We start from the raw sequence: 25,361 nt of genomic DNA, 5'->3' as shown, positions 1-25,361 counted from the left end.
ACATGGCACTTAGTGGATAGAGGAGCTTGAGGCAAATTTTCTCCAAAATTGCATAAGATGCACTTTACTTATGATAACTTAAGAAGGCAAATAAATGCCCAACTAAAATAGTAACATAAAAGAAAATCATTTCTATACAAACATTTATACATCAATCCCAATCATCTGTGCATGCATTAAAAAAATATGGACAATCAGAAAACCTTTTTTCAGCTTACAGTCACACTGACCTTGACCTTTGACCCACTGACCTCAAAATCAATAGGGTTCATCTGCTGGTCATGACCAATAAGCCTACCTAGTATGAGGTCCCTGGGTCAAAGCGTTCTCAAGTTATTGATCGGAAACCGTTTTTCATGTTAAGGTCACACTGACCTTGACCTTTGACCCACTGACCTCAAAATCAATAGGGTTCATCTGCTGGTCATGACCAATACACCTACCAAGTATGAGGTCCCTGGGTCAAAGCGTTCTCAAGTTATTGATCGGAAACCGTTTCTCATGTAAAGGTCACACTGACCTTGACCTTTGACCCACTGACCTCAAAATCAATAGGGTTCATCTGCTGGTCATGACCAATAAGCCTACCTAGTATGAGGTCCCTGGGTCAAAGCGTTCTCAAGTTATTGATCGGAAACCGTTTTTCATGTTAAGGTCACACTGACCTTGACCTTTGACCCACTGACCTCAAAATCAATAGGGTTCATCTGCTGGTCATGACCAATACACCTACCAAGTATGAGGTCCCTGGGTCAAAGCGTTCTCAAGTTATTGATCGGAAACCGTTTTTCATGTAAAGGTCACACTGACCTTGACCTTTGACCCACTGACCTCAAAATCAATAGGGTTCATCTGCTGGTGATGACCAATACACATACCAAGTATGAGGTCCCTCGGTCAAAGCGTTCTCAAGTTATTGATCGGAAACCATTTGGTATTCCGACCGACCGACAGACAGACAGACCGACCGACCGACCGACCGACCGACATGTGCAAAACAATATACCCCACTTTTTTCAAAAGGGGGCATAATAAAGAAGCACGGTATATTTATATATATGAAACAGAAGAAAAAAACAAAGTTGATCAACAGTCACAGTACGTATAACTTTCAGTTATTAAACACTACAATGAACAAATAAAGTTATTATTCAACTACTAAATGAGGCCTGCATGTTGTTGTTTACTAAATTTATATCGTTTATTGCATGTCCAGGTATTGTCATAATTGGGTTTTATTTTAAAAATCCTCATTTCACGTATCCTTGTGTGTGACGCCGAGGTCCGAATTCGCCATCTCGACGTCGTACTCAAACTCATTTTAATCGAAGCCAGAATGTTCCGATTCGTCAGACAATCACTGAAATATAAATGACATTATTCAGGAATGTTGTTTAACACTGAAGTTAACAAGGGCAGAAACTAGTTCTACATTGCATTCTTGTGTATTCGAAAACACTGTTTCAACAGCTGATCGATGTTAAATTGGGTCATGTCAAATAGGGATAGTCATTATTTTATAACACATTTGTACTTACTTTCAATTTGTAGAAGCAGATGCGCATTTTTATGACCGGATTAGCGAAACAGAAGTGACACATATGTCCCATATAATGATTTATGGCCTTTGTTTATACAAGCCAGATGATTTTTAGACTGTCTGCTGCAAGCCGACAGTCTTTAGAGAGCGGTATTTCAGAAACGCGACTAGTCGCCTGACACGACATATTGAACATGAATATATTAATACACACCACCTGCGTAGCAACAGAACTACTTACGTGAATGCGGGGCGTCAAGTACTTGCTTATGTGTATTTAACGCGTTATTGCCTTTTTTTATGACAAACATTGCGTGTTACTCTTAGTATAGTTGTACTTGCAATTTGGTGAGTTTTATTGAACAAAGTAATGAAAAATAATGAAAGTATAGCATTTACATACGAAGTCATTTTATCCTACAACCAATAGTAAGCTACACCACATGTTTGCACCCCGTGTGACGTCACACATATCCTGGCATTCAAGACTGACCCGGCAAACCCCGGCAAAGAACATATTTTATGAATGAAAGCTATTAAGAAATAAATCATACGCGGTTAAAGAGTTCATATCATGTAATATTTTGTTAAATAGCTTTTATGTTTCAAATGATTTATTTCAGCAGCAATCAAACTATTGTATTTGTTTGAGTAAGTTATTTGGATTATAACTATCACAGTGTTTCAACGTTATGCCTATTGTTATTCTGTACTATAGGGTGTAGTTTTTAAAGTCATACACAATATGGCTGCGATTATGCGGAAATGAAATTGAATGTTACTTCGAACACGTTCCTCTACAAAATAACCGACCTGTATTTAGTGCTCTTGCTTCAACATCAATAAAAAAAAATGGCATCAATGTATGCGTCTAAAAATGTTAAATCTAGATGGAGACAATCCAGAAATGAGCTGCCAGGAAGTGATCGATTTCGGACACGAAGGTACATGTACATTAGTCTGAAATAATAGACGTGTTATACGGGATTCTTCCAATCCCTAACGTCTAAAGGCGTTTGTGCAAAAAGCGGGAGTGTTTCGAAAATATTGAAATTGTATTAAATGAAGTATTTTAGGTTGAAATAGATAATTAAGGTTTATATTCATATTTTACCATGGAAGTGCAAAGCTATTTTGAAAAAAAAAGCATTTAATGCATTAAAACACAGTTTTTACCTTTCCATTGAAAGGAAAGTTGACTGACACAAACAACAATTATGCCAAGCGGAACAACTTGACCCAATCGTAATAACTCTGCCACCTCCAACAAGCTTCGAGATAATACAATCGTAACAACTCGGCCATGGCTGAACAATGGGAACACCTAGGCCAGTATCCAACAGGAATTGACTATCTCGAAGCTTACAGAAGATGGCAAGTTGTTACAATTGATGGCCGAAATGTTCCGATTGTTGTAAAATTGTGAACTGCAGCCTTGCAGGTGCCCTCCATGTATATATTGTTATGTTTTGACAGAATGAAATGAAGAAAAAACCATCAAACTCATAATTATTTGCTGGATATTCCTTTTTGGTTACGGAATTTATATAAAATAACATTATCTGGTAATATTTCTTGTTTTTATGAAATGTTATAGACGCAATATGCTTTAACCCCGAATCCCGATCGGAATAACTACCCACTTGTCGTACAAAACAATTTGTACGTGAAGGATTTGTTGTGTCAAAAATCGTTAAAAAAATCTGTCAACGTACAATTATTTGAACTAGAAGGTACATCTAGCTGATCCACATCTCTTAGTCTAAATATTTGTACATGACGGACTCTTTTTACGATTCAAAAACAAAAAAAATATACATATATTTACATTATATAAATATGGCAAATCCTTCATTACAACATCTTCATGTTACTTTCAATTCAGAGTTGATTATTCACTAAAATTATTTTGCATTTTTAATTGTTGTTTAACCTGAAACGTCTCAACCATCAAAAAAGAACATATGTGCTTCAATAGTCTAAAAAAATAGACGTGTTATATGGGAGTCTTAAAATCCCTTAAGTCTAATAGGGTTTGTGCAAAACAGGTGGGGGGGGGGGGGGGGGTGAAAGATATTGAAATCGTAGTTAGATAAGTAGTATATGTTTGAAATAGATATTAAAGGTTTTTAATTTGTATTTTAGTTATAACCATGTAAGTGCAAATATTTTTTTCACAAAACAAGCATTTAATGCATTTAAACACAACCATTTTACCTAGCGTAGCAACTGGACCATCTCAGGTTAACTTCGAGATAGACCAGTCACCTTTTGTATATATAATTTTAACAACATGACCATGGCCAAAAGGCTCCGATTGTTGTAAATCTATGTACCGCAGCCTTGCAGGTGCTCTTCATGTATAACAGTTTACCGGTATATCATTATGTTTTGACAGTATGAAATGAAGGAAAACACTCATCAAACTCATAAAAATTTGTCGCATTTTATTTTTTGTGTACATAACTCATATTTTAGATAATTATCTGACCCGGAATCCCAATCGGAATAGCTACCCACTTTTGGTACAACAAAAAATGTATGTAAAGGATATGCCATTTCAAAATTTGTAAAAAGATCAGTCAAGTTACTATTATTTGGACTAGTGCTTCAAGTGTTTGATTTATTTTCTTTATAATGTATAATGTACCTGTCAATTGTAGAGCCAAGCTGGGAACTGCCTAAAAATCAGATACACGGTTAGCTCAGTTTGACAGATCTCCATGCAAGTGTTCACATGGTCGTGGATTCAAGCACCATACCAGTAGCATCTTTTCTCACAGGTTTACTTTAGAACCCATCATCCAGGGGTTGACGATTATAAATTTTTTATTAAATATTACAGGCCATGTTCTTTTGTAAACTTTCAGATTGAGAAGTGCCTGGATACAAGGCTAGTATTGTTAACATCATCTGATACAATCAACTGGAACAAAGCTGAAATGGCTGCCTGACCTGACTTAAAAATCGGATGGCAATACATCAGACTAGAAGATTATTAGTATTGAGATGGACAAAATTAAACATGAGCCTACCAAAGCTGACAGATTGCACAAGAAACACATAAATGCAGGTATTTGCTGAGATATTGTAATTATTTTTTGAAACCTCTCATTCATTTAGGAAGTTCAGTTGAAACAGAGTTGGCAAATAATGAACTAAGGTATATACATTTTGAATTCTAATTTTTAAATGAGAACTTTACTGGCCAGCACAGATTGGTAAAATGCTAGTCTACCAATATAAATGTGCCTGGTTCGAATCAGTAAAGCTGATGAATGTACTGGTTGTGTAGCCAGGATGTGAATAGGTCTGCACTTGGCTGATAATGCATATCACTTTAAATGTTTAAGCTGCACTCTCACAGATTGACTGTTTTACTAACTCTTTTTTTATTTCTTGATCTTGTAATGAATTATTTTATGCGAATTTCTGAACACTGGTCATAACAGACAACTGGAAAAAGTAGATAGTTGCTTTCTTATATTAATTCAGTCAAAAAAGACAAGTGAAAATATTGGAACGCTGATTTCTTATTTTAATACGATCAAAAGATGGTGTTCTATGCCAAAAATCTCATTATTAGTAAAGCGTTAGTAATGCTTTTAACCATAAAACAATTAGTCACAAATGTAAATATAAAAAAAACATGATCATATCTTTTGTCAGCAGTCTTATATCATCAGTTTTCATACTGCTTTTCATTAGCTTATTCCAAGCCAAAAAGTAAAAGAAGTTGTCAAAACATTCAATCTGTGACTGAGAGTGCAACACTCTCACAGATTGAACATTTTGACTACTTTATTTATTTTTTGTCTTGGAATGGGCCAATTTATGTGAAAATGCATGTTAACCATTCATATGGTTAATATTCATTGCTGACAATAAATTAGTCAGAAAATGTTTATATTTAAGTTCAAAATGTTTTATGCATTTTTCTTAAATCGTTAGTAACGCTTTAAACCATAAAACCTTAGATTTCGACCTGAAATATGGAAGTCTGCAATGTAATATTTTGTCAGTAGTCTTATATCACTGGTTTGCAGATATTTACGCAAAAAATAGATCATTCCAAGACAAAAAATACAAAAGTTGTAAAAACAGTAAATCTGTCAGAGTGCAGCTTTAAATGACTAAATGTTTTGATTTGGCTCAATTCTCACCTAAAATCTTATAGTTTTGTTGCACCTAAATGGTTTGTTTTTAACAACATTACACTTGCATATGTATAAATTTGTTCTTTAATTTGTAATTTAGATTGGAGGATTCATTCTCTAGAAAATAGAAAAGGGCATGTTACATACTGTTATCATTGCCATGACAGAAACCATATTGAGGAGCTGGTCCACCTGTAGGAAGAATTACGCTATTGGTAGGAGCAGCACTATTCCCCAGACATACACCAGCACTTAGTTTGTCATAGGGAGCATTTCTGAGCAGTTATGGAGACCACTAACTATGCAGGTATGTCATAATCAAAATCTTGGTTTATATATTTTTTTTATAATTTAGAATATGTTGAGAAGAAATTTATTTCTAGATTGAAGGCACACACTATAATTTGATGCCCAAAATATATTTCTTATTTTAATGCATTATCATGTCTAACTCATTTGACTTAAATGATCAAAGCAAAAGAAATGCAATTGATTAATCTGCAGATATGCAAATGTAAACTTTTTAACTGGGAAAATTGTTGCCACTTGTCTATTTATTAAAGAACATATTTATAATTAATAATGTTTAATCTGTACACAAATCATATGCCTTTTTGTTTTAACCATCAATGTCAAAGAGTCCAGCATGATAATGGATTAAATTGAAAATAAAAATGCATTAATTTATATGAACCCTTTAAAACAAAGACATTTCCTAAATACAATAAATTATAATTGAATATTGATGCAGAGTTCAGTTAGAATATAATATAACTTTTTTTGCAGTTGTTGCAGTGAAACTTGCACCAGTGTGTTTTCTGTGGAAATAAAGAGATAGTGTCCAGCAATGAAGACCCAACTCAAGACCTGACCTTGTAAGGCCAATATGAAATAACTGTGTGGAAAAATGGGAAAAACCTGCAGTCAGGAATGCACGGAAATCATCAAAAGATCAGTGTTAAATTAATCTTGAATAACTTGACATTTATTTTGTTTGACATATTTATTCATGGTGCAGTGAAAACATGTTTTTTTTCCTCATGGTTATTTAAATTTAGAATTGATAGGAGGGAACATCATTATGTAGTTTCATGTTCATAGTCAGATCAAAACCCATGTACATGTATAAATGAGCATTCGAAAATATCAAAATGGAACTTGTTGTATGTAGTGTAAGTTAATTAACATAATAAACAAAAATATTTAATAAATTTCAATTTATTATGCCCCCTTCAAAGAAGAGGAGTATATTGCTTTGCACATGTTGGCTGCCACGTCCGTCTGTCTGACAGTAGACCAAAGCTTTTCCTGGTTGATAACTCTACAATTCCTAGACCTATTGTCAAACTTGACATGAAAGTTTGGTTTAACCAGTAGATGACGCCTTTTGATTTTAGGGGTAATATGGTCAAAGGTCACAGTGACCTTGAACAGGAAGGTGTCAAAGAATGTCTGACTGATAAGTTGACAATGCCTGCACCTATGGCCCTGAAACTCTTCATGGAGGCTTAGCCTGACTATTAGATGATCCTATTGATTTAAGGGGTCATTGGGTCAAAAGACAAAGTCACAGTGACCTTGAATGCTAAAAGGTTGTACTAGTAATGACTGGACAAAGCCTGCACCCATGGCCCTTCAACAACTTGACTTTGGGGTTTGGCCTGACCAGTAGGTGAGCCCTATTTATTTGTCACAGAGACATTGAACGCAAAAATGCTTGCCTGTGTGACAACTCGACAAAGTCTGCACCCATGGCCTTCAAACTTGAAATTTAGGTTTGGGGTGACCAGCAGATGACCCCTTTGAATTTGGAGGTCAAGGTCACAACTCCAATATTGGTCATTAAAACTATGTCATTTACTTATTCCCTGCTGCTAAGAGGATACATGTTTATCAGCAAATATCAGCCATCATCTGAATATGATTGAAAACTTTACCAACTACCCTCATACTTTGAATAGCATAATCTTAAAACTGCCTCTAAGGCATCTTTTGTCAATGAACTAGAACTCCGCGAGTCGGATGTGTCGCCTGACGAATTATTTACTGTCGACATTATAGCTGTTAGATTGGCAGTTTATTCATTTATAGACAATGATGTTGCCATTTAACTTTCAAGTGTAGGTGGCATTTGAACCCTCAATCAGATATACCTACGGAATAAGTTTCAGGTTGAAACCTCCTATAGTTTACGAGATATGCCACGGACAAAACCTAAGCAAGAAAATTAACAAAGGGCAATAACTCTAAAAATATGGCAGCAAGAGTAACGGTTCTTGTGCATTGCACTTGCCCTCAATGAGATCTATCTAGCTATGAAGTTTCAAGTTGATATCTCTTATATTCTTCAAGATATGCCCCGGACAAAACTTTAAGCATGAAAATTAACAAAGGGCAATAACTTTAAAACTAAGAAAGCAAGAGTTACTGTTATTGTGCACTGCACTTGCCCTCAATGAGATATATCTAGCTATGAAGTTTCAAGTTGATACCTCTTATATTCTTCAAGATATGCCCTGGACAAAACTTTAAACATGAAAATTAACAAAGGGCAATAACTTTAAAACTAAGAAAGCAAGAGTTACTGTTATTGTGCACTGCACTTGCCCTCAATGAGATCTGTCTAGCTATGAAGTTTCAAGTTGATACCTCTTATATTCTTCAAGATTTGCCCCGGACAAAACTTTAAGCATGAAAATTAACAAAGGGCAATAATTTTAAAACTAAGAAAGCAAGAGTTACTGTTATTGTGCACTGCACTTGCCTTCCATGAGATCTATCTACATATGAAGTTTCAAGTTGATAACTCTTATATTCTACAAGATATGCCCCGGACAAAACTTTAAGCATGAAAAATAACAAAGGGCAAAACTCTAAAAATATGGAAGCAAGAGTAACAGTTCTTGTGCACTGCACTTGCCCTCAATTAGATCTATGTACATATGAAGTTTCAAGTTGATACCACTAATAGTTTAGGAGATATACCCCGGACAAGCGAAAATGGGACGCGGACGCCGCCGCCACCGCCACCGCTGACACCTACGCCACCGACAAAAGTAACCCCTATATGTCGTCTTTTCAGGCGACACAAAAACCAGCTGTCATTTTGGTCCATGCATATTTCATTCAATTGTCCAGACATTCTTGACTGCATGGCGCTAATTAATACTGCAGGTTTAAAATTTAAGACATTAGTTTTTTTTCTTCAGCACCATGCAGATTTATTAACACTTTTATAATAAAAACAAACTAGAAACATATTTTAAAGATATTGTTTTTTTTTCATGGTATGATGCCACAGCACCATGCAGATTTGTTTTCACTTTTATATCAAAGAAAGTAACTCAAGCACAAAATTATTTTTGTAGATATGTGGACTCTGTTGATAGAAATTCTGGGAGGCATTTTTAGGCTTGAAAGGGCATCATTTTAAAGTTATATTTTTATTTTGTCCCTTGAATCTTGGGTATAGTTTGTATTGTATTTGCATTTTAAAGACATTGGCTTCAACAGACCCTAATGAAATGAAGGAATGTAATTGCTTACTGAAACTGTTAAAAGCGAGGTCATAAATTGAAGCAATTTTAACATAAGGAATATGCATTTAACTAATTTAAAGCGGTTAAAACTTAGGAAACTTGAATTAAGAACCTTGTAGGCCATTGGATACATGATTAAGTAGTGCCAATATATTTGTGCTTATTATAATCACATTTATCCTTCTTCATCTTCCTTAAAGAGTGTTCATCATTTGTATAAAATCATTTGATCACGTTTCATTTGCAAGAACTTTGCGGTAGAGTTTGCTTGCGTCAGTTACATCACCGACAGTCTTGCAGCGCTTTCAGCGCTTTGATTTGTTTATCCAGCATGGCCGACATTTTGACACGATTCCGAACCATGACCTGTGACGTCAGGCGCGTGATCAATAAAATATAGTTGTATTATTGGTAGTTAATTATAACTTGCAGTAGTGTGTAAATTTCTGAGAGGAAAACGAGACAGGAATGCCCACAAACCTGCGCATTCAACGTTTTACCCATCTTTGATACCAGTGACCTTATTTCGCGATTTTCCGAAATTCTTTAAATAGTAACATAGTGTTTTTTTTAGTGCATTGTATTTATCGATATTTATACTTCATGAATATGAATTTAAAGCGAATAAACAAGCATCAGGTATGAAAATAAATGCCCATACATTACGAATACGTAGGATTACGTATCTATGAAGCTATCGATAAAACGTTAAGATCCATATCTATGAAGCTATGGATAGATAAATAAAATTGCGTATTTATGAAGTAAAGGGTTAAAGCAGAGAGAGCATTTCGAGGGGTGAAAGTGAAAAGTTTCTATCCTCTTCTTTATTTAATGTCACTTAGAACATTTTTGCATTCACCCCTCGATCTAGTCATCTGTAGGAAACACCATCTACTGAGGGCTGACAATATTATGCTCTCTTAAAGCGGACAGTGCATCTAGTCAACCTTAGGAAACACTGCCTACTGAGGGTTGACAATGTGCTCTCTTAAAGCAGAGAGTGCATCAGGTCAACTGTAGGAAACACCATCTACCATGGATTGACAATATGCACTCTTGAAGCAGCAAGTGAATCTTATCAACTGTAGGAAACACAAAGTTTACAAAGGTTGACATGTAAAGACCCTTGTATGGATGATGGTGTTTTTGTATAGCTTCAACCAATCGTCTCCAAATACCTTGCATTCAGCATAATAAATTTTCAGAAAATGAACAACTACAATGCAAAATATATATTAAGCCCAAACTCTGATAAACTCAGAGAAGAACAAGGTAGGCAATTTATAATCTTTGAATTCTGTAGAATTTGTGTTTCCAACAAAAATTTGCTTGTTTTGTCAAACAAAACAAATGAGAAGGCATGAACATTCTGCAGATAAAAAAAACAATTACAGAGGGTCATTAATCTGATATCAATTAGCTGCTTAAACAACATCCTATTATTAAAAATTATGCAATACCCATGGTTGGCACGAGCTTATTGGTCAAGAAAACAAGAGCTGTCACAGAGACAGCACACTCGACTATTCCGCCGCTTTTCAGTGTAAGGATTGAAAAGTTTTGGCGAAACATGCATGGATCATTGTTAGATTAGATTTCAATGCATGTGCGGAAATATTAACATAAATGTGGTTACATGCAAAATTTTAACCAGAATTTTTAAGTGTAATAATAAAGGCCATTATTTGCAAAACACAGTTATCTAACTTGATTATTCAATTAGGTTGGGTGGTTGAATACCATTGTATAAAGTCTCAATGCAATACATCAATAAGTTGCTGAGATATTATCCTATGTGTGCTAACATGCAAGCCCTTAACCATAATTTCTAAGTCGCATAATAAAGGGGCAAAAATTATATAATATGAAAGATAGAGTTATCTTACTTGATTAAATAAGAAGGTTAAATGGTTTGGAGTCTGTGTGTAAAGTTTCAATGCAATACATGATGTATTTGCTGAAGCATTGACTTAAAGGTGGTTACATGCAAAACCTTAACCAGAATTTCTATGTTGAATAAAAAAGGGGCCATTATTTGAATTTAATGCAGACTAGAGTTATCTTACTTGATTATTTAAGTAGATTGGATGGTTGAGTACCATTTTATAAAGTCTCAATGCAATTCATCCAGTAGTTGCTGAGATATTAACCTATGTGTGCTTACATGCAAAACCTTAACCAGAATTTCCAAGTGGCATAATAAAGGGGCCAAAATTATATAATATGAAAGATAGAGTTATCTTACTTGATTAAATAAGGTTAAATGGTTGGGAGCCTGTGTGTAAAGTTTCAATGCAATACATGATGTATTTGCTGAAGCATTGACTTAAAAGTGGTTACATGCAAAACCTTAACCAGAATTTCTATGTTGAATAACAAGAGGGCCAAATGGCCCTGAATCGCTCACCTGTCATATATTGCACATTGGTTTGAAAAGAAATCTGGATGGTTCAAAGTAGTTAAGGTTTTTTAGAAGTCTGGGTCATTTTTTACCCCAATGCCAAAGTTTGGACAATAAAGGTAGAGGTCCACTTAATGATGTATTATGCCAAATAGCTCTAGTCCTTGTGAATTCAGAGAGAATTTTTTTTTTATGCTTCTATTATATACAAATATTGAAAACCTAAGCCTATGAACACGGGGCGTGGCCAATTTTGACCCCAGGGCTAAAGTTTGAACAATCTTAATAGTGGTCCGATAAACGATGCTTCATACCAAATATCTAAGGCCTTCGCCTTTTGGTTTCGGAGAAGAAGATTTTTTAAGTTTTCATCATATACATATATAAGGAAACCCATGACCGCCCGGGTGGAGCCATTTTTTGACCCCAGGGCCAAAGATTGAACAATATTGGTACAAGTCAACTAGATGATATATCATGCCAAATATCTAAGCTCTTGTCACTACTTGATTTTACGTGTGTATCTATATATGTATATTTGTTATTAATTGTTGTATGTGGCCCATATTGAAAATTGGTATGTGTACTAAATATGTTATCCAGTTTAAATTAAGACGTTACTTGTCTTTGTGAGTTCGGAGAAGATTTTTTAAGTTTTCACTATAACACATATAGAGAAAACCCATCAGCCCCGGGGTGTGGCCAATTTTGACCCCAGGGCCATAATTTGAACAAATTTTGTAGAGGTCCACTAGACGATGAATCATGCCAAATATCTAAGCTCTAAGCCACGTAAGTTCAGAGGAGATGATTTTTGAAGTTTTCACTATAAACATATAGAAAAAACCCATGACCCCCCAAGGGGGCGGGGCCAATTTTGACCCCAAGGCCATAATTTGAACAATCTTTGTAGAGGTCCACTAGACGATGAATCATGCCAAATATCTAAGCTCTAGTCCAAGTAAGTTCAAAGGAGAAGATTTTTGAAGTTTTAACTATAAACATATAGAGAATACCCTAACCCCCCGGGGTGGGGCCAATTTTGACCCCAAGGCCATAATTTGAACAATCTTTGTAGAGGTCCACTAGACGATGAATCATGCCAAATATCTAAGCTCTAAGCAACGTAAGTTCAGAGGTGATTTTTGATTTTTTTTACTATACATATATAGAGAAAACCCATGACCCGCCGGGGCGGGGCCAATTTTGACCCCAAGGCCATAATTTGAACAATCTTGTAAAGGTCCACTAGACGATGAATCATGCCAAATATCTAAGCTCTAGTCCAAGTAAGTTCAAAGGAGAAGATTTTTGAAGTTTTCACTATAAACATATCAAGTATACGCATGACCCCCCGGGGCGGGGCCAATTTTGACCCCAAGGCCATATTTGAACAATCTTTGTAGAAGTCCACTGGACGATGAATCATGCCAAATATCTAAGCTCTAGTCCAAGTAAGTTCAAAGGAGAAGATTTTTGAAGTTTTCACTATAAACATATAGAGAAAACCCATGACCCCCCAGGGCGGGGCCAATTTTGACCACAGGGCCATAATTTAAACAAACTTTGTAGAGGTCCACTAGACGATGAATCATGCCAAATATCTAAGCTCTAGGCCAAGTAAGTTCAGAGGAGAAGATTTTTGAAGTTTTCACTATAAACATATAGAGAAAACCCATGACCCCCCGGGGCGGGGCCAATTTTGACCCCAGGGCCATAATTTGAACAAACTTTGTAGAGGTCCACTAGACGATGAATCATGCTAAATATCTTAGCATTAAGCAACATAAGTTAAGAGGAGAAGATTTTTTGAAGTTTTAACTATAAACACATCATGTATACCCATGACCCCCCGGGGCGGGGCCAATTTTGACCCCAAGGCCATAATTTGAACAATCTTTGTAGAAGTCCACTAGATGATGAATCATGCCAAATATCTAAGCTCTAGTCCAAGTAAGTTCAAAGGAGAAGAAATTTGAAGTTTTCAATATAAACATATAGAGAAAACCCATGACCCCCCGGGGCGGGGCCAATTTTGACCCCAAGGCCATAATTTGAACAATCTTTGTAAAGGTCCACTAGACGATGAATCATGCCAAATATATAAGCTCTAGTCCAAGTAAGTTCAGAGGAGAAGATTTTTTAAGTTTTAACTATAAACATATAGAGAATACCCATGACCCCCCGGGGCGGGGCCAATTTTGACCCCAGGGCCATAATTTGAACAAACTTTGTAGAGGTCCACTAGACGATGAATCATGCCAAATATCTAAGCTCTAGGCCAAGTAAATTCAGAGAAGAAGATTTTTGAAGTTTTCACTATAAACATATAGAGAAAACCCATGACCCCCAAAGGGGGCGGGGCCAATTTTGACCCAAGGGCCATAATTTGAACAAACTTTGTAGAGGTCCACTAGACGATGAATCATGCCAAATATCTAAGCTCTAGGCCAAGTAAGTTCAGAGGAAAAGATTTTTGAAGTTTTAACTATAAACATATAGAGAATACCCTAACCCTCCGGGGCGGGGCCAATTTTGACCCAAGGGCCATAATTTGAACAAACTTTGTAGAGGTCCACTAGACGATGAATCATGCCAAATATCTAAGCTCTAGGCCAAGTAAGTTCAAAGGAGAGAATTTTTGAAGTTTTCACTATAAACATATAGAGAAAACCCATGACCCCCCCGAGGCGGGGCCAATTTTGACCCAAGGGCCATAATTTGAACAATTTTGGTAGAGGACCATTTGGTGATCCTACCTACCATATATCAACGGCCTAAGCCTTGTGGTTTGGGAGAAGAAGATTTTTAAAGTTTTTCCTTTTGGTTGCCATGGCAACCAGAGTTCTGCATGGAATTGAATTCTTTGCACAACTTTGATAGAAGACCACCCAAGGAACATCCCTATGAAGTTTTATTAATATTGGCCCAGCGGTTAAGGAGGAGATGTTTTTTAAGTAAATTGTTGACGGACGACGCACTACGCACGCTGGACGCTGGACAAAAGGCGATCACAAAAGCTCACCTTGTCACAAAGTGACAGGTGAGCTAAAAAGGGGTCATTATTTGAATTTAATGCAAACTAGAGTTATCTTACTTGGTTATTTAAGTAGATTGGATGGTTGAGTACCATTTTATAAAGTCTCAATGCAATTCATCCAGTAGTTGCTGAGATATTAACCTATGTGTGCTTACATGCAAAACCTTAACCAGAATTTCTGAGTCGAATAATAAAGGGCAATTATTTGCATTAAATGCAAACTAGAGTTATCTAACCTGGTTAATTAAGTAGGTTGGATGGTTGAGTACCATTGTATCAAGTCTCAATGCAATACCTCAATTAGTTGCTGAGATATTAACCTATGTGCGCTTGCACGCAAAACCTTAACCAAGGGGTGACGCCGACGCCAACGCTTGGGTAAGTAGTATAGCTCTCCTTATTCTTCGAATAGTCGAGCTAAAAATGCACTTTTTGCAATAACAAACATGCCAGATAACCAAAAGTAGTCTAAATTTAGCACACAATATGTCACTATGAAATTTGCATATCACGTGACTTCCACATTGTCAAAAATACTAGACTGCGTTTCATACTAATGATTTCTAATTATTAACTAAGAAGTTATGGTGTCAATATTTTTTAAACATAAAAATTCATACTTACACCATAACTTTCATAAAATAGTTCAATTGAAAGCTGAATTATATTCATTTAGAGTAGGAAATAGATTACGACAATATCTTCATGCAGATGTAGATTAAATCAGCGATTTTTAAACCACAGAACATGAGTTACCTTCATACTTTTTAAACGTCATAATTAACAATGCAATTTAAATATTATCTGGAATGCGGAAAAATAACTGATATGTATCACAAAAGAAAAAGTGACAGGAAAAATATTCACACTTACATGGTACTCAACACCTGCATTACTCCAATCCAATTTAGTTCTCAACAACACAAAAGCTGTATGACGTAATTATGGTAAACAAACAACATGTGGTGTTATATCTTAAATGTGTGGATATCATCAGGCAATTAACGAATATTAGTTGAAAGGTCAATTATTAACCGAACGAGATAAAGATGTATTGTTTTATTGAATATGTATTCTTTCTTTCTTTACGAGAAATTGATTTTTATAAACGAAATAACTGCATATGTAATTATTTATTTTCAATAGTAGCAAGGTAGAAGCAAAGTATACAACTCGGGAGTTCCGCTTTGAGGCCAATAAAACAACCCGATTACCAGCGATACTGGCAATAAAACCCTTGGCGGAAAACGAGCAACTCGGCGACACTTGGCAGATTTTAGCGAGGAAAGCGGTCACGTATTCGGCGGATGTCCGCGATAAATTAAAAAACCCTCGTAGTGACCAAGGAAAATGGTAGTTCCGCGTGGAGTGTACTGTATATGAGCACATAACAATATATTTCACCTTTAAAAGTTTGCAACAATGTCGTTATTCACATAAATTTCACAAAGTTAGGCCTTGTATGCCTTGGCCTACAACTTTTTTTAAAAATGATAAAGTTTAAATAACCAAAAAAAATGCAATAAAATATAATAGCTACCCAAACACTTTGAACAAAAGTTTGTTTTATTTTAACTCTGGCAAGTTTGGTGTTTATTAAAACTTTGTGCAAGGTGTATTGCTTGATTTTATTGTAATCATTGCAAGTACATAGAATCATCAGGCCTACACGGTTTTTTAGGCCCTAGCTACGGCCCTGCTAAGTACCACTATACTTAAAGTCAGGCTATAAGTATATTTAAAGCCAGACTGAAGAAAATCCAGTATTCAAAATACTTTGACCATTTACAAATGTTCCAACATTTTGTGTAACTTTCAGGTTAAATTCTGTGAGGCTTTGTCTTAATAAAACAATCCTTCTTCCTTGTAGTTCTTGTAGTATTATAATGTTCAGTAGTAAACCTTTTCAAAAGTAAAATGAACATACCTGTTTTGAAGAACAACAAAGACATTCAATTTTTTATACTTTATTTGAATGCATAAATGCTGAATCATGTCCTGCTATGGATACATTTTAATATCATATATTTGTTACACAAAGCAGTCAGATAAAGTAGATCTTCTGAAATCAGATATTAATGGTTTATTCACAGTATAACTGGTCCTTTCTTAAATAGTGTAAACCATATAAAGAACAACTTAACAGTTTGAGTCAAATAAATGATAAAAAAAATAAAAAAAACTATTTTACTTACCTAACCAACAAATTTTTTCGTGGGTCGTGAGAGGGGAAACAAAGAATATTTTATTATTGGCCTTGTCATATTTAACAAAGATGTTTCATACCAAATTTCAACTGACAACAACAAAAAGTACCCAAGATAAAAAATGTAAAAAACCTCCAAAAGTGTTGGATTTGTGACCTTAGCCAGTAAATGAATTTCATTAACTAGACAGTGTTTGTTACCAATTATACAAGTCTGAAAACTTGATGTAATTATCCTAGTTCATATACTGAATAGATTAACTTAATATCATATAAACTATAAAATCTTAATGTTCCAGAATTTCACCTACCTACTGACTCTCGCAAAACATGATATCTTCAATGGTCTTGACCTATCGGAAAATAAATGTTTTAATCGGACCCGATTACTCCGGCAAATAATGTTTTATATTTATACATACCTCCTTTTGCGTACATCCCCTTGACACTGAAAGCTGAAGAAGGCGCTCTACTCGCTGAGCGATCCGCATGTACTGTAAAGCCATATTGTCTCTTTCAGACGGTTGTGTTTGGGTGTTTTGGAGAAATTACCTAACAAGCGATTAGCTTTCTACACAAACCACCGATGCGAACTTATATAAACGTATTAAAATCACGATTTGAAAAGAGAAAAAGCAATATTTAAACAATTTAAAACAAATTGAATATTACTTCGATCTTTATTTATAAAGAATACAAGCTACAACTTTAAAAGAAAATGCTAAAAATGTTCGAAACCCTGGCTACCACTACAAATCGTTACAAATTAGACTGGTACCCTTATTCTCTTTTCTACAAAAAGAGACCGGTATCAGCTAAACCAGGTGCCCGTCGTGCAATCGAAAAGTATTAGGAATACGGGAACCAAATCAAAATGGCGGTGTAAGTAGTAAACAATCCGGAGAGCCGATGTAAATCAAAGCGCTGAAAGCGCTGCAAGACTGTCGGTGACGTAACTGAAGCAAGCACACACTACCGCAAAGTTCTTTCAAATGAAACGTGATAAAATGATTTCATACAAATGATGAACACTCTTTAAGGTAGATGAAGAATGACAAATGTGATTATAATAAGCACAAATATATTGGGCCTACTTAATCATGTATCCAATGGCCTACAAGATTCTTAATTCAAATTTCCTAATTTTGAACCGCTTTAAATTAGTTAAATGCATATTCATAATGTTAAAATTGCTTCAATTTATGACGTCGCTTATAACAGTTTCAGTAAGCAATTACATTCCTTCATTTCATTAGGGTCTGTTGAAGCCAATGTCTTTAAAATGCAAATACAATACAAACTATACCCAAGATTCAAGGGACATAATAAAAATATAACTTTAAAATGATGCTCTTTCAAGCCTAAAAATGACTCCCAGAACTTCTATCAACAGAGTCCACATATCTACAAAATTTGTGCTCGAGTTACTTTCTTTGATATAAAAGTGAAAACCAATCTGCATGGTGCTGTGGCATCATACCATGAAAAAACTAATATCTTTAAAATTTGTTTTCTAGTTTGTTTTTATTATGAAAGTGTTAATAAATCTGCATGGTGCTGAAGAAAAAAAACTAATGTCTTAAATTTCAAACCTGCAGCATTAATTAGCACCATGTTGTCAAGAATATCTGGACAATTGAATGAAATATGCATGGACCAAAATGACAGCTGGTTTTTCATTGACAAAAGATGCCTTTGAGGCAGTTTTAAGATTATGCTATTCAAAGTATGAGGGTAGTTGGTACAGTTTTCACTCATATTCAGATGATGGCTGATATTTGCTGATAAACATGTATCCTCTTAGCAGCAGGGAATAAGTAAATGACATAGTTTTAATGACCAATATTGGAGATGTGACCTTGACCTCCAAATCCAAAGGGGTCATCTGCTGGTCACCCCAAACCTAAATTTCAAGTTTGAAGGCCATGGGTGCAGACTTTGTCGAGTTGTCACACAGGCAAGCTTTTTGCGTTCAATGGTCTGTGACAAATCAATAGGGCTCACCTACTGGTCAGGCCCAACCCCAAAGTCAAGTTGTTCAAGGGCCATGGGTGCAGGCTTTGTCCAGTCATTATTAGTACAACCTTTTAGCATTCAAGGTGACTGTGACCTTGACTTTTGACCCAATGACCCCTTAAATCAATAGGATCTTCTAATAGTCAGGCTTAGCCTCCATGTTGAGTTTGAGGGCCATAGGTGCAGGCATTGTCAACTTATCAGTCAGATGTATGGTTTGACACCTTCCTGTTCAAGGTCACTGTGACCTTTGACCATATTTCCCCTAAAATCAAAAGGGGTCATCTACTGGTTAAACCAAACTTTCATGTCAAGTTTGACAACAGGTCTAGGAATTGTAGAGTTATCACCCGGAAAAGCTTTGGGTACTGTCAGAAAGACGGACGTAGCGGCCAACATGTGCAAAGCAATATACTCCTCTTCTTTGAAAGGGGCATAATAAATTGAAATTGATTAAATATTTTTGTTTATTACGTTAATTAACTTACACTACATACAACAAGTACCATTTTGATATTTTCGAATGCTCATTTGGGCATGTAAATGGGTTTTGATCTGACTATGAACATGAAACTACATAGTGATGTTCCCTCCTATCAATTCTAAATTTAAATAACCATGAGAAAAAGAGAATGTTTTCACTGCACCATGAATAAATATGTCAAACAAAATAAATGTCAAGTTATTCAAGATTAATTTAACACTGTTCTTTTGATGATTTCCGTGCATTCCTGACTGCAGGTTTTTCCCATTTTCCCACACAGTTATTTCATATTGGCCTTACAAGGTCAGATCTTGAGTTGGGTCTTCATTGCTGGACACTATCTCTTTATCTCCACAGAAAACACACTGGTGCAAGTTTCACTGCAACAACTACAAAAAAAGTTATATTATATTCTAACTGAACTCTGCATCAATATTCAATTATTTTTTTATTGGATTTAGGAAATGTCTTTGTTTTAAAGGGTTCATATAAATTAATGATTTTTTTCAATTTAATGCATTATCATGCTGGACTCTTTGACATTGATGGTTAAAACAAAGAAGGCATATGATTTGTGTACAGATTAAACATTATTAATTATAAATGTGTTCTTTAATTAATAGACAAGTGGCAACAATTTCCCCAGTTAAAAAAGCTTACATTTGTATATCTGCAGATTAATCATTTGCATTTCTTTTGCTTTGATCATTTAAGTCAAATGAGTTAGACATGATAATGCATTAAAATAAGAAATATATTTTTGGGCATCAATCTATAGTGTGTGCCTTCAATCTAGAAATAAATTTCTTCTCAACAGATGCTAAATTATAAAAAAATATATAAACCAAGATTTTGATTATGACATACCTGCATAGTTAGTGGTCTCCATAACTGCTCAGAAATGCTCCCTATGACAAACTAAGTGCTGGTGTATGGCTGGGTAATAGTGCTGCTCCAACCAATAGCGCAATTCTTCCTACAGGTGGACCAGCTCCTCAATATGGTTTCTGTCATGGCAATGATAACAGTATGTAACATGCCCTTTTCTACTTTCCAGAGAATGAATCTTCCAATCTTAATTACAAATTTAAGAACAAATTTATACATATGCATGTGTAATGTTGTTAAAAACATACCATTTAGGTGCAACAAAACTATAAGATTTTAGGTTAAAATTGAGCCAAATCAAAACATTTAGTCATTTAAAGCTGCACTCTCACAGATTTACTGTTTTTACAACTTTTGTATTTTTTGTCTTGGAATGACCTATTTTTTTGCTAAAATATCTGCAAACCAGTGATATAAGACTACTGACAAAATATTAGATTGCAGACTTCCATATTTCAGGTCGAAAACAAAGGTTTTATGACTTAAAGCGTTACTAACGATTTAAGAAAAATGCATAAAACATTTTGAACTTAAATATAAACATTTTCTGACAAATTTATTGTCAGCAATCTTATATGAATGGTTAACATGCATTTTCACATAAATTGGCCCGTTCCAAGACAAAAAATAAATAAAGTAGTCAAAACATTCAATCTGTAAGAAAGCTGCACTCTCAGTCACAGATTAAAGGTTTTGACAACTTCTTTTACTTTTTGGCTTGGAATAAGCTAATGAAAAGCAGTATGAAAACTGATGAAATAAGACTGCTGACAAAAGATAAGATCATGTTTTTTATATTTACATTTGTAACTATTGGTTTTATGGTTAAAAGCATTACTAAGGCCATCCTTAAAAAATTGTATGTTTGCTGTAACGCTACCCATCATTTTTACAGTGAGTAGGTAGGTAGGGATTTTTTTTTCCCCATTGTGTGCCTTAAATTACTCAGTAAATAAGTTTCTTATCATTTCAGATTGCTTGACACTTCATTTTGGACAGACCTCATCCATTAATCCATTATCATGTAGTACAGTGTGATGACTATCATCAGACATGTCTCATTCCATCATCCTCATTTGGACAGATCCCATGGACACAGACTTAGATACTTCATCAGTGTGTCTACATAGTTGTACAACAAACTCATAGGATTACAATATAAATAGTTACAGAACATTATAATAATAAATTTGGTATTTATAATGAACATCCAAAATAAGTTTCCTGTTCATAAAGTCTAATGCATTGCATCATTTTTGTTTATTGGCTTTGTTTGAGTAACATTTTTAGAAACCTACTCACAATGTTCCTGGGCAATCTCAGTCATCCTGAGTTGTTTACCAGTTCTATAAAGTTCCCATACTCCTATCAGTAACTGAGAACAGCAAGAGGGACCAAAATGCTGTAGAAATCATGTACAAATCATGACCCATGAATGTGTTGTAAACCTGGATTTTGGGCTGACCTATGATATACCATGTTAAAGTAAAGCTTACATCATTTTGATTGCTCATGATTAGTCAGGCTAGACAAACCAAGCGAGACAGTAGCAGTCAGATGGGCCTAAAGGAATTTACAGCCTAGGGCCGGACCCCTGCTACCTTGCAGACACCCTAATCTCTTGAAATTGTCAAAGTCATATAAGACACTTATTTTATCGTAAGTATCTGGACTGAATTATGTAGGATTTTCCAGATTCGAGGACACCTGCACCGACGCAATTTTCTCAAAATGTTCATCTATTTCAGGGTCAATTGCGACATTTTCAGTTAAAGCGGAAAAGACATCAAACCAGGACTCGTTTGTGCTGAATTTTCTAATGGAGTTTCGAGCATGGAATATGGTTTCAGGCCCCTTTTTCTCGATAACTGTAACCGCAAAGGTTACACGCTCGCCTTCGTCGGCCATTTTGTCGATAAAAACAAGTCAACCGCATGACGTAATATAAATGAGCCGAAGGAAAATAATGAGCGGAAAGAAAATATAATGAGCAGAAAGATTATTTTCCGTACGCTCGGAGATGCGAAAAAAAACACTTCGTCCTGGAGGGCCTAAAAAAAGTTGAGTCGCGGTAATTTCGTGAGTCGGTCGCGTTACAGCAAACATTCAATTTTTTAAGGATGGCCTAACGCTTTACTAATAATGAGATTTTTGGCACAGAACATCATCTTTTGACCGTATTAAAATAAGAAAACAGCGTTCCAATATTTTCAGTTGCCTTTTTTGACTAAATTAATATAAGAAAGCAGCGATCACCTTTTTCCAGTTGTCTGTTATGTCCAGTGTTCAGAAATTCGCATAAAATAATTCCTTACAAGACCAAGAAATAAAAAAACAGTTGGTAAAACAGACAATCTGTGAGAGTGCAGCTTAAACATTCATCAGCTTTACTGATTCAAACCAGGCACATTTATATTGGTAGACTAGCATTTTACCATTCTGTGCTGGCCAGTAAAGTTCTCATTTGAATTAGAATTCAAAATGTATATACCTTTGTTCATTTTCTTTGCCAACTCTGTTTCAACTGAACTTTTTAAATGAATGAGAAGTTTCAAAAAATAATTACAATATCTCAGTAAATACCTGCATTTATGTGTTTCTTGTGCAATCTGTCAGCTTTGGTAGGCTCAGGTTTCATTTTGTTCACCTCAATACTTGTAATCTTCTAGTCTGATATACTGCCATCCAATTTTTAAGTCAGGTCAGGCAGCCATTTCAGCTTTGTTCCAGTTGATTGTATCAGATGATGTTAACAATACTAGCCTTGTATCCAGGCACTAATCAATCTGAAAGTTTACAAAAGAACATGGCCTGTAATATTTAATAAAAAAATCATAATTGTTTACTCCTGGATGATGGGTTCTAAAGTAAACCTTTGAGAAAAGATGCTACTGGTATGGTGCTTGAACCCACGACCATGTGAACACTTGCATGGAGATCTGTCAAACTGAGCTAACTGGGTAACTGATTTTTAGGCAGCTCCCAGCTTGGCTCTACAATTGAAAGGTGCATTATACATTATAGAGACAATAAATCAAACACTTGAAGCACTAGTCCAAATAATAGTAACTTAACTGATCTTTTTACAAATTTTGAAATGGCATATCCTTTACATACATATTTTGTTGTACCAAAAGTGGGTAGCTATTCCGATTGGGATTCCGGGTCAGATAATTATATATATCTAAAATATGAGTTATGTACACAAAAAATAAAAGCTGACGAATTATTATGAGTTTGATGAGTGTTTTTCTTCATTTCATACTGTCAAAACATAATGATATAAACTGTTATACATGAAGATCACCTGCAAGGCTGCAGTGCATAGATTTACATACCCCGATAGATGTAAAATGGTTGTGTTTAAATGCATTAAATGCTTGTTTTGTGAAAAAAATCTTTGCACTTACATGGTAATAATTAAAATACGAATATAAACCTTTAATATCTATTTCAAACATATAATACTTATCTAACTACGATTTCAATATCTTTCAACCCCCACCCTGTTTTGCACAAACCCGATTAGACGTAAGGGATTGGAAGAATCCCATATAACACGTCTATTTTTTTAGACTATTGAAGCATATATGTTCTTTTTTGATGGTTGAGACGTTTCAGGTTAAACAACAATTAAAAATGCAAAATAATTTTAGTGAATAATCAACTCTGAATTGAAAGTAACATGAAGATGTTGTAGTGAAGGATTTGCCATATATATATTATATATATACATTTTTTTTAATCGTAAAAAGAGTCCGTCAAAGTACAAATACTTAGACTAAGAGATGTAGATCAGCTAGATGTACCTTCTAGTCCAAATAATTGTACGTTGACAGATTTTTTTTATGATTTTTGATACAGCAAATCCTTCACGTACAAATTGTTTTGTACGAAAAGTGGGTAGTTATTCCGATCGGGATTCCGGGTTAAAGCATATTGCATCTATAACATATCATAAAAACAAGAAATATTACCAGATAATGTTATTTTATAAAAATTCCGTAACCAAAAAGGAATATCAAGCAAATAATTATGAGTTTGATGGTTTTTTCTTCATTTCATTCTGTCAAAACATAACAATATATACATGAAGGGCACCTGCAAGGCTGCAGTTCACAATTTTACAACAATCGGAACATTTCGGCCATCAATTGTAACAACTTGCCATCTTTGGTAAGCTTCGAGATAGTCAATCCCTGTTGGATACTGGCTGAGGTGTTCAGATTGTTCGGCCAAGGCTGAGTTGTTACGATTGTATTATCTCGAAGCTTGTCGGAGGTGGCCGAATTATTACGATAGGGTCAAGTTGTTCCACTTGGCATAATTGTTGTCTGTGTCAGTCAACTTTCCTTTTAATGAAAAGGTGAATAATGTGTTTTAATGCATTAAATGCTTGTTTTTTGCAAAATAGCTTTGCACTTCCATGGTAAAATATGAATATAAATCTTTCCTTTATTATCCATTTCAACCATAAAATGTTTCACTTAATACAATTTCAATATTTTTCAAACACCCCCGCTTTTTGCACAAAACCGTTTAGACGTTAGGGATTGGAAGAATCCCGTATAACACGTCTATTATTTCAGACTAATGTACATGTACCTTCGTGTCCGAAATCGATCACTTCCTGGCAGCTCATTTCTGGATTGTCTCCATCTAAATTTAACATTTTTAGACGCATACATTGATGCCATTTTTGCTTCTATTGATGTTAAAGCAATAGCACTAAATACAGGTAGGTTATTTTGTAGAAGAACGTGTTCGAAGTAACATTCAATTTCATTTCCGCATAATCGCCGCCATATTGTGTATGACTTTAAAAACTACACCCCCCCTATAGTTCAAAATAACAATAGGCATAACGTTGACACACTGTGATAGGTATAATCCAAATAATTTACTCAAACAAATACAATAGTTCGATTGCTGCTGAAAAAAATCATTTGAAACATAAAAGCTATTTAACAAAATATTACATGACATGAACTCTTTAACCGCGTATGATTTATTTCTTAATAGCTTTCATTCATAAAATAAGTTCTTTGCCGGGGTTTGCCGGGTCAGTCTTGAATGCCGGGATATGT

The 25,361-nt window shown here is 35.1% G+C and overlaps 1 protein-coding gene and 2 long non-coding RNA genes across 6 annotated transcripts in view; 1 reads left to right on the top strand and 2 right to left on the bottom strand.

Annotated features, from left to right (window-relative positions):
• The window catches only part of LOC128243278 (AFG3-like protein 2), a 93,820-nt gene extending 76,340 nt beyond the window's left edge, over positions 1-17,480 (bottom strand). Inside the window, exon 1 of one of the 2 annotated variants that reach the window (XM_052960934.1) lies at positions 17,309-17,480. In XM_052960934.1, the coding sequence (XP_052816894.1) occupies positions 17,309-17,392 (84 nt within the window). In that variant the 5' untranslated portion in view covers positions 17,393-17,480. The remainder of the gene's footprint in view (positions 1-17,308) is intronic. The other variant, XM_052960933.1, reaches the window with a different exon arrangement.
• LOC128243292 (uncharacterized) lies at positions 4,039-7,148 on the top strand. Of its 2 annotated transcripts, none has more exons than XR_008262812.1 (3): positions 4,039-4,613; positions 5,865-6,004; positions 6,484-7,148. It is a non-coding gene; the product is annotated as an uncharacterized LOC128243292 (long non-coding RNA). The 2 variants fall into 2 exon arrangements; XR_008262813.1 differs by having other exon boundaries at positions 5,798-6,004.
• Positions 17,481-19,355: 1,875 nt separating the features above from the next.
• LOC128243291 (uncharacterized) lies at positions 19,356-25,071 on the bottom strand. 2 transcript variants are annotated; one of them, XR_008262810.1, is made up of 4 exons: positions 24,880-25,071; positions 22,858-23,060; positions 20,254-20,460; positions 19,356-19,775 (listed from the first exon to the last, which is right to left on the bottom strand). It is a non-coding gene; the product is annotated as an uncharacterized LOC128243291 (long non-coding RNA). The 2 variants fall into 2 exon arrangements; XR_008262811.1 differs by having other exon boundaries at positions 20,254-20,393.
• Between the last annotated feature and the right edge of the window lie 290 nt (positions 25,072-25,361).

Source organism: Mya arenaria, chromosome 8 (genome assembly GCF_026914265.1).
Source record: "Mya arenaria isolate MELC-2E11 chromosome 8, ASM2691426v1".
Classification (NCBI taxonomy): domain Eukaryota; kingdom Metazoa; phylum Mollusca; class Bivalvia; order Myida; family Myidae; genus Mya; species Mya arenaria.
This window is presented reverse-complemented; position numbering and strand designations above follow the sequence as displayed.